The sequence below is a fragment of the Habropoda laboriosa genome, unplaced genomic scaffold, assembly GCF_001263275.1.
Source record: "Habropoda laboriosa isolate 0110345459 unplaced genomic scaffold, ASM126327v1 scaffold718, whole genome shotgun sequence".
NCBI lineage: Eukaryota > Metazoa > Arthropoda > Insecta > Hymenoptera > Apidae > Habropoda > Habropoda laboriosa.
Window position 1 is genome coordinate 1,685,160 of NW_017100942.1, and position 19,009 is coordinate 1,704,168.

Genomic DNA, 19,009 nt, shown 5'->3' on the forward strand with positions numbered 1-19,009 from the left:
CCACAAATATTAATTCTCCCTTCGAAAAATCCACTTATTGTCACATCTGAAAGTTCCCAAATTCCAACAAATAAACTGACTTTACACGTTGACCAATAACCAAAGGAAAAAGGAGGCTTCTCAAAGCTAGACCCGTCTTCCTGTTACAAACCGTGGGCAACGAAAGTATATGCACTGGTGTGTCCGCGGTGAAGGTACGATCGCCTGTGTCGCATCCCCCTTTCCAATTAACATTGTACCATACCACAAAAGAAGTTACAAACTTTCTCTCTGACAGATCTGACACAGGATATCGAAATTGTTGTTCCCGGTTATACGATAATCAATACGCTGCAGGCGGGACAGTTTTTCATGTACAGCAGGGTGCGACAATCACAACACATTCGTCTCGTGTATTATTAAGGAAGAAAGTATTACGTATGTATGTGCTGTCATTATCACGCAATTCCGTAAGAAAGGGCATGTGACTCCGGTATCAGGATGACGGAATACATTGATAGATCAAAGTGATGCCACTTTCACCGGGAACTTTCTATCGGTAGGAGTTAGGAATTGAGAAGAAAAAGAAAAGAAGTCGTACGAGGAAATTGTCATGCAGGCGACAAAATACAGGGATATTTCCCTCAAGTGTGGAATTTTTCTTTTGAAATTAGTCGGCCTCTGGATGTCCATGAACAGCGTCGAGGAGCGTCGAAGGAGGTTCACGTTGTTCGGATCAGTTTTCGCCCTTTCTTACGGCGTTTACGTGAACGTAAACGATATTCTTCACAGCTTCGATGATCTGAGCGTGAGTATGAGAATTAAGTGACGTTCGTTCAAAGTAATTGCGCAAATCATGTTTGTCGTGATTTACCGTTCTCTTCTTTTAATTTTTGCAATTTTCCTTTGGAGCTTTAGCGATAAGAAGGAACGGAAAATCGAAAATAATTGAATAATTTGTATTTGTAATTTTCTATCCCATTTCTAATTTTTGCAATTTTCTTGCGAAGCTTTAGCAATAAGAAGGAACGAAACATTTATTCTGGTAATTTTGTATTTCTTTGTTTTTATTTTTGCAACATTCCTTTGGAGCTTTAGAGCGATAAGAATGAACGAAACATCGAAAATATTTGCATAATTTACATTTGTGGTAATTTTCATTTCCTTTTTTTCAATTTTTGTAATTTTATTTTGGGGCTTTAGTGATAATGAAAATGAACGAAAAATCGAAAATAATTGCCTAATTTATATAATACTTGTGGTACTTTTCTATTCTTCTTTCAATTTTTGCAATATTCGCTTGGAGCTTCAGTGATTACGGGAATAAATGAAAAATTATGGATGCAAAGTAGTTTATAAAATTTTTAAGAAATATGAGAACGTCTGAAGAGATTGTTTAAACTTAGAATTTAATACTTTTCTCAATATTTCTATCGTGGAAAATGTACGCAAAACTCTAAAACTCGAGTTACATTTTATCTTCAGTTTGTTTAGATATCATTCAAGTTACGTTTCAGTTAACAGAGGAAGCCATAAGCGATCGGTGCAGATGACAAACTTGCCACTTTCATTCATCCTGTTCGTACTACTATTTACACAGGAAATAAACCCTCGTTTTTCACTCGTTAGACACGTTCACGTGCCACGAAACATGATGGCAGTATTTGAAATTGTAATATTGGGGCTTGCTTTCATTATTGCAACGTTTTCTTGCGGAAACCACGTGAAACTCCAGCAAAGGGTGTGTTTAAACGGGGCAGTACTGTAAAGTAGCACGACACATGTTCACTACGCGTTCTCAGAAAAAATAAAGAGGGACTTGCGGGAGTTCGAAACTGAATAAACGCGTGTTTCTGCGACAGATGTTGGATTTTTTTTACAAAGTAACACACTATACGACGCTCGTTTCAATAGCTGTTCCAATCGAACACCAGTCAATCACGTGAAATAGGTTTTCCTTCGAAAATATGAAATTTCAGATATTAAATTAAATTTAATTCGATTTAATATAATGAAATTAATATCTGAAATTTTGTTAAATTAAATTTCTCAAATTTGATTAAATTTAATATCTGAAATTTGATTAAATTTGATATCTAAAATTTTATGAAACGAAATAAAATAAAATAAAATTTTAAACGAAATTTTGCTAATTCTTGATTTTCACTTGAATGAAATTGAATTTAACAAAATGCATTATTTGCAATATTCTATAACCCGTGCAAAATATTTCTTTCAGCATTGCATCTTTCTGACTTGCAACACACTGTGCATTCTTCTGGCGATATTTAAGATTTTCATACTAAGCAATCACAGAACGGAATTCAAGGAGATAGTCTTGTACGCGCAGAAGCATTTTTGGCATGATAATTACAGCAAAGAGGAGAGGGTGCTTTATGGAGATTGCCAGAGGTTCTGCAAACTATGGGTCATACTAATATGTTTCCTTACGCAAGCCTCTTTAGTGTTCTACTTTGTCACACCACTCACTGGTGAGGAAATTCATTTTTTAATAACCCAATCTATTTTTTCTTCGCTGAAAAATTAATCATTAAACCATCGCTGTTTTCCATTTAGACAATTCTTGAAATTTTGAACAGTTCAAATTAACAATACATCTTTCAAAATTATCCCATTTCGCAATTACGGAAATTTAGCAATTTTTAATTAATCAAAATTCTTTCAAAGCTTTTCAATACTTTCAAAGTCTTTCGGTACTTTCAGTCTTTCGATTCACAAAACCTTTCGATTCTTCTACGAAAACAGTTGTCCCCATCCCAAACTATTAATCGGTACTAAACATTTAAGAATGAATTCGCAAATTCCTCAAAAATTCCTCCGAAATCGAATTAAGATTATTATCCAGCGAAAGATCGTGACAACTGTGAAGCAATTCCCGTCCGTCTGTGTTTCCAGCAAATATGAGCCGGAACAAATCGGACAGAGTACTTCCATTCAAAATGTGGGTCGATTGGCCGCTATCCGACACACCGTATTACGAGTTGATGTTCACTTTTCAGGTATCGTAAATTTCCATTTACGTCCGCGCGAAACGCGACGGCCCGTTCATTTTCAAGTGCGTTTAATCGTGGCGAACGATGCGCAATTAGAACGCTAATGTTCTCATGGGAACCGCGTTAACGTCGCGAACGCCATGGGATGGTCTCTTCTATCAGTCACAAAATTGCTATTTACACAGGCGCTGTGCGTGTATCAAATCGGCGCCGCCTATATCTGCTCCGACACGTTTTTCTGCATGCTGAACATGCACGTGATCTGCCAGTTCCGTATACTAAATTACAGACTGTTGAACATGTGGCCGGTCATCGACGAGCGAACGAACATGACCGAATACACGAACAAATGTTACACCAAGCTGATAGATTGCATCAAAAATCATCAGTCGTTGATCGAGTTCTGCGTGAAACTCGAGAACGTGTACACGTTGACTATACTCGGCCACATAGTGGTCTTCAGCTTGTTGATGTGCTTCGACACGTACGAGGTAGTTCTGGTAGGTGTGAATTATGGTTTTTTTTATCTTTGATCGACGACGAAGGAAGCGAGCTTGGTCGATAGCTTGACGAAGAGAAATTAAAGGGATGGACAGCAAGTTGTGTTTATACACGTGTATACTTCAATTTTGTTTTCAATTACAATTCTACATTTTATACGCATGTTAATCCCTTCAAAAATTGACGCGATAACGGGTAGACGAATAAAAAATTTAGGAAAAATTTTAAGAAAAATTTCAGAAAAAAATAATTCGGTCGTGAATGGGTTGAAATAAGAAAGGATTACGTTGTGTTGCAATTTGATAGCAATAACATATACTAACCCTTTCCTAGTTTGCCATTAAGGACATGGTAATCAGTAGACGAATAAAAAATTTGAGAAAAGAAATAATTCGGTCGTGAAAGGGTTGAAATAAGGAAGGATTATGTTGCGTTGCAATTTCATAGCAATAACGTACGTTAACCCTTTGCTAGTATCTATTAAAGACGTGATAATCAGCAGACGAATAAAAAATTTGAGAAAAAATAATTCGGTGGTGAAAGGGTTGAAACAATAATTTGACAGCAATGGTACACATGATTTCTATGAAATTTGCATAATTTTTTAAATAAATAAAATTGAAATATATAGTGTACCGGCATGAAAATAATAAATATTTGCAAGAATTATTTTAGAATCGATAACTAATAGGATGAGATTTAAGATTTTAATTCCTCTTGGAAACGTAGTGTTTAAATAAAAATTTATTAATTGTTCTTTTTGACGTGTCGTTTCGTGTGAAACATCTTACATTATCAGTGAATCATGTATACAGGCAAAGGTACCTACCACGACGCGCCTCATATTCTTATTCCACATGATCGGTAGCTTCATCCACATAATTTTCTTCACGTACAGTTGTGGTGGTTTGATAGAAGAGAGTATGGATATTGCAACAGCAACGTATGCAGGAATGTGGACGGTTTTGCCAATGAATAAAGTTGGCAAAATGATACGAGGAAATATGAAGTTAATGACCGTAAGGTCGTTGCAACCGTGTTGCATAACTGCTGGTGGATTCTTTCCTGTCTCCTTGAAAACTGCTACCGCGGTATGCTAATTTCTTCCTTCTGTCGATGTTGTTTGCACTGGAAAAATATCGCAAGTAAACATTCTCAACTTTCATTTCTAATCAGAAAAAAAGAAAGTGTCAGAAGTTTGCCTATAATTTTAGCTGCGATTCGGAAATTTTCTTTTCACTTCCTTCGAAAATTTAATTTTTTTCCACTTGTGACAGTTTTTTTTTCGCGGAGCTACGCAAATATTTTTGAATGATTCGCTTTTTGTGCATCCTTAACGTAAGATTTTCTACCTTTCTGTTAAGATAACGATACTTTATTGCAGCTAATGAGTTCCACAATGTCGTATTTCACGCTCATGAGAGAGAGATCGGCTGAATAAAGTATGAATAACTGATCAGAGAAACCTGCTTCGGGAGATAATAGTACTATCGATATTTACAAAGAAATTTTTATCTCTCAACAGGGAAATCGACATGTAATCGGATAATTGTAAAACAAGACAGAATATATAAAACATGAGTAGCATTAAAGATGAGGTTTCGTTTTCAATCTAGTAATTAGGTTACCGTGAAATATTAAATACCCTGAACCTTTGTTCCTTTCACATCTGTACGTGCAATACACAACAGGAATTCAACGATAAATCCAATAATAAATACCTCTATAATTCACCGTAAAATATATATAATTATTCACTAAATACAATTATGAAGTTCCTGGAAAATGAGCGTTTAATTAAATTAGAATTTTTCTTAATAGACATTTGTTAGATTTTAAGACGATAACTTTTGAAGATTCTTCAAGTGTGATCCGAAAATTTATAAAATAAGTCCATTACCATGACGATCGAGAGTACTAAAATTTCATTTCAAGTCTGTGTATTAAGTTATACAGTGTAACGATACAAATTTGACATACCATTAACATACACGTATACAGAGACATGCATTAAGTCACAAGTATGTGTCGAGGAGGACGTGTGTAAAATTTCATTGACCGTTTGCACGGTGATACGCGAGCGATACAGTGAGAAATTATGCAGAAGAAAGCGAGAACCGCGCGAGGAACGGTGGAAAGGCACGTGCATAGAGGGGAATATTCGTGGACGAAGATCGGACGGTGCGTTGAGATGATCAGTGGCATTCAAATCGCGTTGAAGAATGAAATTGACGTGGTGAGTGATAAGAGCGCTCTTGCCCGCGGGCACTGCCCGCGAGCATTATTTGGAGATTGCCCGAAAGCTCGAACATTTGCCCGCGGACATTGCTCGCGAGCTCGGGCACTGTCCGCGAGCACTGTTTGGAGATTGCCCGCGGACATCGCCCGTGAGCTAGAGCACTTGCCCGTGGGCATCGCTCGTGAGCTCGGGCACTTGCGATTATTATTTTATTTTGATATGATATAATGCCGTCGAACTCCTTTTCCTTTTTTTTTTCTGCTGCAGAACATACTTTGCAGGCTCTCCATGGATCTTCTATAGTACCTTTTCCTATTATTTCAGTAATTCTGTGCTTTCTTATTTCCGCACCTTCGCTACTATCTAACATTTCATCACTGTCACTATCAATATCTGACAAAGATCCAGCATACATTTCGTCGCGATTTCTCCTCCTCGCCATTGTCAATATTTACAAATTAAAAAAAAAAACGCAGTAGAAAACTCACTAACGCAATTTGATCTGCAACCAAGTAGACTGCTCTTCTCAACTAGCAAAGATTACACGTATCTACGTTTAGAATTAAGTTATATCATCTTTATCTCGCCGTATCGATGAAATAAACATGAATCTTTCGGTTACGCGACGCCCATCGTGAAAGTCTCTCTGAAATACTTCGGAGTCTCGGAGTCACAACAAACACGACCGATAAATATGTTAAACATCCCTGTCGTGCAAACTATTCCAACAACTTAGCTCTACTTTCCGTTTCATCTGTTTCAAACCGAATCACCGATAAAGAGTTCGATCAAGTAACAGAGCACTGCATTTTTCTTATTATACGCAGCTGACGGATGCAATCGGATACCGCTCGTCGATTCACCTCACGGTTACAGTATGTTCGTTTCGTTGTCACCTGGGGTGATCCGTTCGTTTGCCTTAAATCATCAATAATGCACTTCCGTTTACGTTGCGGCGCTTGTGTGTTTCACACGGGGCAAGGATACGTAAAATGTAAGCGTGCAACTCATGACAGGGGTTTTCGAAGTGGATCGCGGCAGGTACAAAGTGTTTGTCGCGATCAAACGACTACGTGAATCTTCTGACGTGAATCTCACTCACACGGCGGACAATCAATCGGAAAGTGTCCAGGTGAAACGAGAGTATCGGTCGTGTTTTCTACGGTTATCCGACGTTCGGTATGCATTTAGTGCAGAGTAAAGATATCTCGATCGTTTGGTCGTTCTTTTTGATGAAAATCGTAGGTCTGTGGCTAGCCGCCGACGAGGCTGAACAACGTCGGAGAAATTTCGCGCTGATTTACACGCTGAACGCGATTTTTATCGCTTCGTGTATAGCAATGAGAGATATATACTATTCCTGGGGAAACGTGAACGTGAGTACTTGGAGATTTCGCTTTGATCGACACTGTTGATTCATCTGTGACATGCTTTTTGGGTTCGTAAAATGATATTTTCTTGTAAGAACGTGATAAAGATTTCTCAGGGAAATTTTCATATTGTGAATTAATTCAGATAATTGTAGATTGAAATCGCAATTAAATTAACGAAGGATGTGCTGAGTAACTGGAAAGAAAGTTTCTCTAAGTTTCCTATATATTCGGTGTTTGTGTAATTTTTCACGATTAAATATGTTTTAGTGTAATTTGTTGACGAAGATGGATCAAATTTTAGTGTAAAATTCTATTGAAATGTTTTAATATAAAAGAATTTGCAATGATTTTATATCAATTAATGAAGATATTAATAATTCTGTGTAGTAATGACGGAAGAAACATTTTTGCTATTTTCCATATTGAACCTAGTGAACAAAAATTATACGTTTTTATTTCTTCTATTTGAACGTGGTTTTAATACTAACGTGAATGTGAATGTTAATCGTACGTCCGTGAACCATATGCAACGAAATTAGAGTAACTTGAGGTTATTCATTATTGCACAAATTTTCTTGAGAATTTCATTTCATCTTTACCGAAACTTAATTCTGTTTGTAGCGTAACCGTTTTTCGCCTAATTATACGACGCGCCCCGAGCCACGCACGACGCGACCCCCCGTAGCCCCAGGTAGTGGGATAGCGGCTCGCGCGCCCCGAACCTGTGAAAAGGCTCGACCACCCTGATTGGTCGGGCCTAACTTCCCTGAAACGTATAAAAGACGGTTCGCCGTAAGAAATTAGTCTTTCCGGGTACTTTTCCTGCATGACTTCGACTTCATTTTTAATTACCAAATTTCTTTCTTATGATACCTAATGTCTCCAAAGTCTTTTAGAGTATAGGGCGGATTTACGCCAGGTGACTCTACACCAAATTCAAGCAAAAATCTACACTCCGGGAAAGCCGAACATAGACTACCGTAGCAAATGTCTCCTTCGCGGGTTTACAGACGACACTCAGTGCCTTTGCAAAAAGTCAGTACGGAACGAACGAGGACACCAGGACCAGGTTTTCTGTCCTGTTTCTACCCCAACGTCCTTACCCACCCACCTCCTACAGGCAGACGCTTCTACGCGGGATAGAGCGACACCTCTAGGTTGACTCCAAATTCTCCCACACTACCTGCTCCGAGAAAACAGACGTCTCCTTCGCGGGTTCATAGACGACAATTTCTCTTCCTTCTCTACACTCTCCCTTCCTCTATCACTCCTTTGAAAAATCTGGCCGCGTCAAGGCGTAATACCTCGTGACAACCGCCGCGTCCGCGACTTCTCGCTGAAGACCGCCCAAGTCGCGCCTGTACTTGTACTTTCTGGCGATTCGTACCTAGAATCCACGGTTTTAATAAAGAGTGTTACCATCGACCGTCCTACATGTAAACAATAATTTTATTCTCCTTTAATTTCGCTCAAGTAACATGATCAACCCTCTAAAAATGAATTTCTTCCTAAATTTTTCCTGTATTTCTTCCTAAATACAAATATTGCTTTGACACTTTATCACGTAAATTTAGATACTGACAATGTTTCTCTGTACGAAATCACTCAATTCCATAATCCTTTTTATTTCACGGTATTTTATATTAAATTCCACGAATAAATTCCTCTGGAACGTCACTGCGTTCTTTCCCAGACGTATTTCACATCGTTCTAACTCAGAATTCCGTAATTCCAGGACTGCATTTACGTCGGGTGCAACATTTTATACCTAGCGATCGTTTTCTTCAAGATCCTCGTTTTGTACAAGCACAGAATAGAATTCTACGGGTTAATCAGGTTCACGCAAGAGAAATTCTGGCATTTCGACTATAATTCACGGGAGAAGTTAATTTTATCCGAGTGCAAGAAGATATGTACCGTTTTCATCGTTGCCTTCAGCTTCTGTACTCAGGGCACGTGTGCTGGTTACGTAGTGACACCTATTTTAGGTAATTACAAAATATTTCTTGCACCTTGTAAATGATATTTATCAACCTCAAGAGTGTATCGTGCGATAAATAAGTGTCAACTGTGTGTTCTATTTTTTAGCAAATGTTGGAAAAAACCAATCCGAAAGGATGTTACCTTTCAACATGTGGGTTGACTTTCCTACAGGATTGTCGCCTTATTATGAAGTCCTTTTCATCATACAGGTAAGCAAACGTATCTCTCGATAATTTGTATGTTGCAAATCAAACTATACAACATTTAAGATAATTTAAGATAACGGTATCGTTTAACAGAATTTGCATTTCGATAAGTCAATTAGAAATGCTTCGTTAATTTTTAATTTATCGGTGAATTTTGAGCAAAAGTGAAACAGATTTACCGGTGAATTTTGTGACTTTGAGAAATTAAATAGCCATGCAATTATACGTATACAAAAAAAAAAGAAGGAAACATTTATTAATGAATTTTGTGATTTTGAGAAATTAAGTAGCCATGCAATTATAATTAAATCGAAGAAAAGAAAAAAAACATTTATCGGTGAATTTTGTGATTTTGAGAAATGAATTTATGAGATGAATTTCATAAAAATCAAAGTGACACCTATTTCTGCAGACACTTTGCGTGTACCATGTCGGTATATGTTACATGTGCTTCGACAACATCCTCAGCCTTCTGAATCTTCACGTGGCCACTCAATTTCGTATCCTTCAATACCGATTCATGAATTTGAGTAATGTAATTGAGAAGCAAACAGACGGTCGAGAATTGGAAATTGGTTACACAAATTTCACAGTCGATAGTTACTTACAATTGAAGAGTTGCGTGCAATACCATCAGGCACTTACAGGCTATTGCAAAAAGTTGGAGAACATATTTTCGTTGCTTGTGCTTGGACAAGTGCTTTTCCTAGCCATGGTACTTTGCCTCGTGGGATATCAGCTATTTCTGGTAAGTTTGGAACGTACTCGAAGCAGTATATAATTTTTTTATTTCGTGAAAACAATTTGATTGCCAATCTTTCAATCAAAATCTGTGTGAATTTTGAAACTGAGATCATGAAATTGCAACGAATAGTAATAGAAAATTATTAACTCGGAAAATTATGAAATTGCAGTAAATGAAAATAGAAAATTATTAAATTGCAATAAATGGAAATAGAAAATTGTTAACTCGGAAAATTATTAAATTGCACCAAATAAAAATAGAAAATTATTAACTTGTGAACATTGAGTGTGCATGAGTTTACTGCAATTTGCAGCAACATAGAAGCATAGTACTTTGAAAATTTACGCTTTTACTACTGCTCCTATATTTTCATATCTTCCTTTAATTAATTTACCCTAATTATTCCATATTTGTACAGACAGACTCACCACCTTCGAGAAACGTCGGATTGGTACTCAACCTGGCAGGCACTTTGTGTCAACTTTTTATGTTCACGTACAGTTGCGATGGTTTGACAAGAGAGAGCATGGACGTTAGCAGAGCTGTATTTGCAAGACCGTGGGCAAATCTGCCAATGGATAGAAATGGGAAAAGTGTGCGACAAAGCATGCTAATGGTGATCATGAGGTCGAACAGGTGTTGCTGCTTAACAGCCAGCGGGTTCTTTCCAGTTTCTCTCGAGACTTACACTGGGGTAATTAATTAAGATACGTCCATTTTTATAGGTAATCTCAATTGAGATACGATCACTTTAAACACCCTCGTTACTTAGGCTGGATATTATTGAAATCTCCAGAAAACCTGAAAGTAAATTGAAAGTTCGTAAAATTCCATTCACTTACGCGAAATTCTAAAAATATAAAAGATTATATTTTATTTCAAACTTAGAGTACTTCCATATTTTTCGACATTTCTCTTCCCTTTTTATCAACAAAATGGTGTTCAATCTTGAAAACCAAAAAATGGTGGTAATACACTTGAATAATTTTTAATCGTGAAATATTTCATTGCAGGTCCTCAGCACTGCAATGTCATACTTTACACTACTGAGACAATCGACTATGAGCATAGCCGATTAGTATAATTCCTAGTATAGAAGCATTTTCGTGTACATGTTCCATGTTCGTTATTAATAACAAAAGAGTGTAACTAAGACGACTCGTTCAATTTTGAGGTATTTAGAGGGAGCAATGTTTCACGTTTAATTTGTTACTTAAATAAGGCTACTAAGAATCTCTACATCGAAGACTGACAACATATTATTTCCTAAAGTTGTTTAAGACTGCTGTGTAATATACTGTGCTTTGTACTTTACGCTAAGAACGTACATTTATCATCGGTCATTTTTGTATTACAGAATTGTTACGGCACTGTAACAGACTATTATTATCTTTGAACATTATATCGTACGTTTTGCAATTGTCCCATGCGGATCCTTCGTTTCAGTGTTAACCCTAATCACTCCAAGTGTGTCCATCAGACACTTCCTTACTTCTGTTAAATATTGTACGTTACCTTTGAAATGAACAAAAATTGTCTTCAAATAATTTAAAGATTATCATTTGATAAGAGTGATAAGGGTTAAACGAAATTTCCCACTTTTCGTGTTAAACTAAAATTCGCATGCAAAGATTTTCCAAACACTTGCGCATTTCAATTGTAAATATCCCTATTCACAAAATTCCGAACGCAATTCATCATCGCTAGAAAGTTAGTAACAAAGAAATCTTCAAAAGTGGAATAATTTTAGCGAAAGTAATAAGGTCGTTTCAACACTTTTCATTCCACCTTAAAAGCAACGAAGCACCACTCAACAGGCTACACTCCTGAAACTACGGTTCATACTGTTCGTAGATCGAGTGTTTCACAAACTAGTGAAAAAATCATTCGACCGACAGTCGTAGGCTCACAAACGGGAAATTGTCCGGCTGATTCGTCCTCTGAAAATGTCGGATGAAAATGTGACACGCAATACTAGATCACTTGGTAATTTCACTTGTAAGTAAAGGACATTCAATTCAGCCTGTGATGGCAGTTGAACGCATTCTACTTACAGTCGTTGTCACATTAATTATGCATATTGCACGCGACGACACTTTAGGTTCACACTTTTAGCGGTCGCTTTCCTTAGCCGCGTCACTTTATATCACGTTTGTAGTGTGGAACGAAGCGACCGGGGGAAGATCGGGAAATTCGCGGTAAGTGACGTTGTCAAGTGACGCTAAATTTATTCGTGAAAGAACAATGAGAAAAATCTCGGAGGAGGTAAAAGTGGGTGTTATGTCGGCTCGTTCGAAGGCGGTGAAAAAAGGGTCGCACACCAAAGATTTTGCTCTGTTAATGACGTCGTTTTTAATGAAGATCGTCGGTCTTTGGTTAGCGAAAGACAGCAAGGAGGAACGCAAGCGTCGGTACACTTTGATCTATACGGTGGTCGCGATTTTGTTTGGAGTGTGGGTGCAGTTCAGAGACTTCTATTACTCCTGGCCGAATTTTGGCGTGAGTTTGCAAACTTTCTCTTCTGTCGTTAATTACCGAACCTCTGCGCGTATTTTTCGCATTTTTTTCCCACTTTTTACTTGTCGAAAATTTTCTCAAAGGGAGGACTGTACAGGTATTTACATAAATATTTTTAATTTTTTCCTGAAAATACCTCTGGAAAATAAGGGTGCGAAAAATACGCGCGAAAATACGGTAGTGTAATACTTATTTCAATATAAATCTTAGGTATAATAGCGATGACATTTTCTAACATTTCTTGACATTTTTGTCAAGTTCAGTTACTTAACCCTTCCGTGACGAAATTATTTTCATAAAATTTGTTATTTATCTGCAAATCATCTACTTGTTAATGATTTTTATTAAGTTTATTTGCTTAACCCTTTCATGACCGAATTATTTTTTTAAATTTGTTACTTATCTGCAAATTTATCGCGTCTATAACGAATACTAAATTGAGATCAATTTGTGTATCAGCACTCAAGTGGAATATACACTACCGGCCAAAAGTTTGGAATATTGAATCTGTTACTAATTCTTTATAAACCTGAAATTTATGTTGTGGAAACTAGTAGCACTTGACCTCATTTCGATGGATTTGAACGACAAAAAGTTCCTTAAAAAATTCTTAAAATTGCTAATCTTTTTTAGAAATTTTTGTGAAACTTACAATGAGCAGCGATTCCAAACATTTGGCCGATAGTGTAAGTGTCCCACAAGTCGCGAAAGGGTTAAAAATGGCAGATATATTTGACCAATTAAGTCTTATTTAGTGTAGAAAAATTCTGAGATTTTTCGTGCTAACTTAAACCCTTCTTACACATAGGCAATACAATTTTTCAATTATAGGACTGTGCTTACACCGCTTGTAACATTCTCTGCCTGATTATGGTACTGTTAAAGCTGTTCGTTGTATTCATACACAGGAAAGAATTCATCGAACTGCTTGTATATATGTACAAAAATTTTTGGCACCTCAATTACGATTGCAACGAACTACTACTGCTGCAAGACTGCAGAAGAATTAGCACTATATGTATCACGTTGATTAACTTCTGTGCTCAAGGCACAATTGTCAGCTACGTGCTAACACCTATTATAGGTGAGTTTATTTATTTAAATAGCGTATATCTTACAACGCACACTTTGAGCAGAATATTATTAATAGCAATTTTAATTAATAATTTATTTAAAGAAAAGTATTGTTCAATTATATTTTTGGAAAAATTAAGGTATTTTAATGTTTAAATGTGATCACTTAAGGAGATAGAGTCGATATTTTAATTTGAATTATGGAACAATTAAAACACGGAAGGATGTGTTCTATATTTTAGCAAATATTGGAAGAAACAGTTCCGATAGAGTGCTCCCATTCAACATGTGGGTTGATTTGCCGCTGTCTGTGTCACCAACGTACGAAATAGTGTTCGTGCTTCAGGTACGTCTACTCAATTCATGCAGCTTTTGTAGACACAATTTTGCCAATACCAAACAAATACTCTATCAAAAACAATTAATCGCAACTTCGCATAGTTAATACCCTCAAAAAATGCCTAAAGATTGAACAAATCAAACTTCCTCTGATCAATTTTCATATTACGCATAAATCCCTTCTTCTGATGTCAATTTATCTGTCGATACGAAGTATTCACTGAAAGTCATAAGAACATGTTAAAAAATTGAACAAATGAAATTGCCTCTGATCGATTTTAACATTCCACTCAAATATTTCCAGACAATCTCTCCTTCTTTTAAAAAATAAGATATAAAAGTGGAAAAAGTCATCTTTGTTTTCGTCTCCTAAAAATAACTTCGTATTTCAATCCGTTCCGAGTTAAACACAACTTACACCTATCGAAGACACATTCTCGAACAAGATCGCCTAAGATTAAGTCGACGTAAAGTGTTCAATTCCAAGAGATTTTGTGTTTGCACAGGTTCTGTCTTTGTACCACGTTGGTGTATGTTACATTTGCTTCGACAACCTTTTGTGTTTGATGAACCTGCACGCGGCTACTCAATTTCGTATACTGCAATACAGGTTATCGAACTTGGGTGATACGAACAGGAAGCAAGTAGATGACAATGAATCCAGCGCAGCTCTGTCTCGTTTCGCGGAGAACTGTTATAAGGCGTTTAAAAATTGCGTACGACAACATCAGAATCATATCACGTACTGTCACAGATTGAACGAAATATTCACGGTCATTGTACTCGGACACATACTTGTCTTCAGCCTTCTGATATGTCTGGTTGGATTCCAAGTGCTCGTAGAAAACATCATCACCTAGCAAATTAAAAACAGACATATATATCTATTCTTTATTAAAAAGAAATTTATATAAATATAAAAGTTGTGAGATTGTTTCACCGACAGACTATCTTCAGATTATGGTTGAATCATACTGCACCGTACTTCTGAAAGACTTCGAAGCAGCAAAGCTGTTCAGCCATAATCACGTACATTCTGATCGCCACGCTATCATCCAGGGCTATAATCTTGCATAATTTATCCGACACGACGTTCTCTGTCGTTCTTTCTTTTCACACTCAAGTATAGCAATTACGTCGACACTCAAAATAGCCAGCAGCCCACAAAGGAGGATGCGCGAAACGGAAGGGACACGCTGGCAAAGGGTAACCGATGGATCAAAGTAAGTCACGGACTTGGACACCTGTGATAAAGGTGATAAGCAAAACTCTCGCGGAAACCGGCAATCGTGAACACTCGGTCATTAACGAGTCAGAATGACTTCGAAGAAGAACAGGGACGTATCAGTGAGCGTCACAGCTTTCTACTTGAAAATCATCGGCTTCTGGTTAGCTGACACTTACGAGGAGAAACGTCGAAGAAAGTTCGCGCAGAATTGCACGATACTTATGCTTATGTGCGCTGTGCTGCTTGAGGTGAGGGATATCTATCACATCTGGGGAGATTTCGGCGTAAGTACAGTTTCAATTATTGAACACGATTCGAGGATACGTGAGATGATTAGGGCAGAGCAGGGGAATTACGACACCCAAGGAGAAAGTTGAATAAAAGAAAATGTTATAAGGGTAATAACTTTGTTTATATACAAAGGCGTATTATCTGTTTATATAGTTTTATAATCAGCATTAACAAGATTTAAAGGTAAAACCAATTTTTAACCCCTTCACATATGACAACGCGTCAGTCTCGTTGCAGAGATTCTGACGAAGATGTGAGAAAAATAGTTGTATTGGTAAGAAGAATTCATTGTAATCCTAATTTTCGTTTGAATTTACAAGATTGAGGGATTGCTAAGTGTCATTAATCTGTGACAGACTAGTTTTTGTTACCTGATATAGTACTAAAGCAGAAAATGGCTGACGCTTAGGTGCATAGTCAGAAAGGAAATCATAGTTTAAGGGGTTAATAGAAAAGCCAAACCGTTACTGTCCGTGATGTCCTAAATGTCGTTCGATAATTTTTTACCTGTGTGCGTGTCAACTATTTTGCGTTCGCGGCCTAGAATTGCATTCGGTACGAGCGATCATGTGGCAAATGGAGGAAATATTCATGGTTTCCTGACAGCATCGTATATGCGTATTCGCAATTAGTTCGTGTTTCCCTGACTCTTCCGTAATTGTGGGAATCAACGTTACGGACGTGGCGAAAATTTAGAAATTTGAAAAATACGAGACGGGTTTAACGTTCGAAGCATTCTTGTCGATGTAATGATTTTTATGCAAATTTACAGTTTTGAGGATATAGGAAAAAATGAAGAATTTCGGTAGAAAATTATTTCACCTAACAGGTATTATAAGAAACACTACAATTTCGATATTTTTTCATATACCTGCATTCTGTGTAATTTTGTACCTTTAAATTTCCTGCAAATCCATAAAAATCCGCAGTTTATTTCATTGTCGCTGATGCTAGATAAAATGATCGATGCTTGCTTCGGTTTTGGAATAGCGATGAACAATTTTTAGTAGCTTTATAATAAAGTAAACTAATTATAAAAAAATTTTCGTAGTTTTTCGAAGTGAAAAAATTTGTGGTGCAATTTGAAGTGTCAACGAAATTAATAGGATTTTGAACAAATGAAATTGCCTCTGATCGATTTTAACATTCCACTCAAATATTTCCAGACAATCTCTCCTTCTTTTAAAAAATAAGATATAAAAGTGGAAAAAGTCATCTTTGTTTTCGTCTCCTAAAAATAACTTCGTATTTCAATCCGTTCCGAGTTAAACACAACTTACACCTATCGAAGACACATTCTCGAACAAGATCGCCTAAGATTAAGTCGACGTAAAGTGTTCAATTCCAAGAGATTTTGTGTTTGCACAGGTTCTGTCTTTGTACCACGTTGGTGTATGTTACATTTGCTTCGACAACCTTTTGTGTTTGATGAACCTGCACGCGGCTACTCAATTTCGTATACTGCAATACAGGTTATCGAACTTGGGTGATACGAACAGGAAGCAAGTAGATGACAATGAATCCAGCGCAGCTCTGTCTCGTTTCGCGGAGAACTGTTATAAGGCGTTTAAAAATTGCGTACGACAACATCAGAATCATATCACGTACTGTCACAGATTGAACGAAATATTCACGGTCATTGTACTCGGACACATACTTGTCTTCAGCCTTCTGATATGTCTGGTTGGATTCCAAGTGCTCGTGGTACGTTTCGTTGAACCTTTGATTATTAAATTTCATAGTTAAAATTTGAAAATTAATACCTAAATGAAGTAAAATTTAAAAATTTTGATACTTTGTGCTTTCTAAAAGTTGGAGAAAGCGAAAATTAATAATTATTAAATTTCATATTTGATATTCTTTGCTTTTCAAAAATTCGAGAAAGCGAAAATTAATAATTATTAAATTTCATATTTCATACTTTTCGCTTTCTAGAAATTGCAGAAAGCAAGAATTAATAATTATTAAATTTCATATTTAACATCGTTTGCTTTTTCAAAATTAACACGACGTTCTCTGTCGTTCTTTCTTTTCACACTCAAGTATAGCAATTACGTCGACACTCAAAATAGCCAGCAGCCCACAAAGGAGAATGCGCGAAACGGAAGGGACACGCTGGCAAAGGGTAACCGATGGATCAAAGTAAGTCACGGACTCCACGACACTCTCTGTCGTTCTTTCTTTTCACACTCAAGTATAGCAATTACGTCGACACTCAAAATAGCCAGCAGCCCACAAAGGAGGATGCGCGAAACGGAAGGGACACGCTGGCAAAGGGTAACCGATGGATCAAAGTAAGTCACGGACTTGGACACCTGTGACTCCAGCGAGGCGGCTTACTTTCGTATTTCACATAGTCGGTAGTCTATGCCAACTATTGCTATTTACCTATAGCTGCGACGGTCTGATAGAGGAAAGTACGAACATCGGGACTGCGATATACCTCGGGCCTTGGATACATCTGCCAATGGACAAAGCCGGCAGAAGGTTGAGAAGAGACTTGACAATGGTCATCGTAAGATCGAGAAAATCGAGCTGTTTAACTGCCAGCGGATTCTTTCCTGTTTCGCTGGAAACTTGTACCACGGTATTCAATTTCTCATTCTCTGGAATTTGTTCAGAAATTTTCTGAAAAGGGACAAATGAAAATTTTCTACGAAAGTAGGAACAATTGATAAATTATCAGTCGTGAAAATAACTCTATGTGTTGATTAAGTTTTTAGGTAATTTAAAGGTGCTTACACTCTATCTTTTTGTCAGAATGAAAATTAACATCTCTATGAAAAAAATTGTGAACAGATTGTGTTTTTAAATTTAGAATATGAGAAAAATGAATTCTTCAAATATAAATATATGTACATCGAATATAAAAATTAACTTTTCATATTAAAGAAATTATTTAAAATACAGTATAAACAACTTACTACTTTGTCGAAAAATGAAAAATGTTCTAATTGCAGGTGCTCAGTACAGCGATGTCATACTTCACTTTATTAAGGCACTCTTTTGTATAGAGCAGCATTCTGGCAGTGATTAGAAACAATAGAATTGTATTTGTGGACCAAATGCAGAAATATTTTTATTATAAATGTAGCAACATTTAATTCAAGTATATCTATATTCGTTTAACTTCTACGGAGTTGTACAGTATTTATCTAAATTCGCGTACATTTCACATTTGACAACTGAAACGAATCTAAAAATTCAACTCTAAAACGTACTTACGATATTTAAAAAAACAAAATTCCATAAGACGTGACATACAATTTGTCTCGAAAATGCATTCACCTGGGGCAGCGATAATAACAAAGATGCTGATTCAGCGTCTGCTGCTAATCAGGAGACGGCAAACGCTTCTAGGAAACCTGAATCCCTTCATTGAAGTTAGGAATCTAATCATGCAGGTGAGAAAGCGTGGCGGAGGATCAAAAACTACATCTCACATTAAACTATAAAAATTTAAATAAAAAAGAATCACATAAACCTAAAAGAAAAACGTTTAAAAATTTTCAAACAACGA

At 36.7% G+C, this 19,009-nt stretch overlaps 3 protein-coding genes across 3 annotated transcripts; all 3 read left to right on the top strand.

The window, feature by feature from the left end:
- The first annotated feature begins 592 nt into the window (after positions 1-592).
- Positions 593-4,935, top strand: LOC108577628 (odorant receptor 30a-like). Its single transcript, XM_017940805.1, has 6 exons — positions 593-787; positions 2,219-2,471; positions 2,896-2,999; positions 3,179-3,493; positions 4,310-4,585; positions 4,879-4,935. Exons 1-6 carry the CDS (start codon positions 593-595, stop codon positions 4,933-4,935), a joined length of 1,200 nt encoding a protein of 399 aa, XP_017796294.1.
- A 1,979-nt stretch (positions 4,936-6,914) lies between these two features.
- On the top strand, positions 6,915-11,119 carry LOC108577629 (odorant receptor 30a-like). Its single transcript, XM_017940806.1, has 6 exons — positions 6,915-7,109; positions 8,842-9,094; positions 9,195-9,298; positions 9,708-10,043; positions 10,459-10,734; positions 11,054-11,119. The coding sequence occupies exons 1-6, from the start codon at positions 6,915-6,917 to the stop codon at positions 11,117-11,119; spliced, it is 1,230 nt and encodes a 409-aa protein (XP_017796295.1).
- Positions 11,120-12,284: 1,165 nt separating this feature from the next.
- LOC108577630 (odorant receptor Or2-like) lies at positions 12,285-18,503 on the top strand. The gene is made up of 6 exons (XM_017940807.1): positions 12,285-12,539; positions 13,389-13,641; positions 13,874-13,977; positions 16,858-17,193; positions 17,789-18,076; positions 18,450-18,503. The coding sequence occupies exons 1-6, from the start codon at positions 12,285-12,287 to the stop codon at positions 18,501-18,503; spliced, it is 1,290 nt and encodes a 429-aa protein (XP_017796296.1).
- Positions 18,504-19,009: the final 506 nt, after the last annotated feature.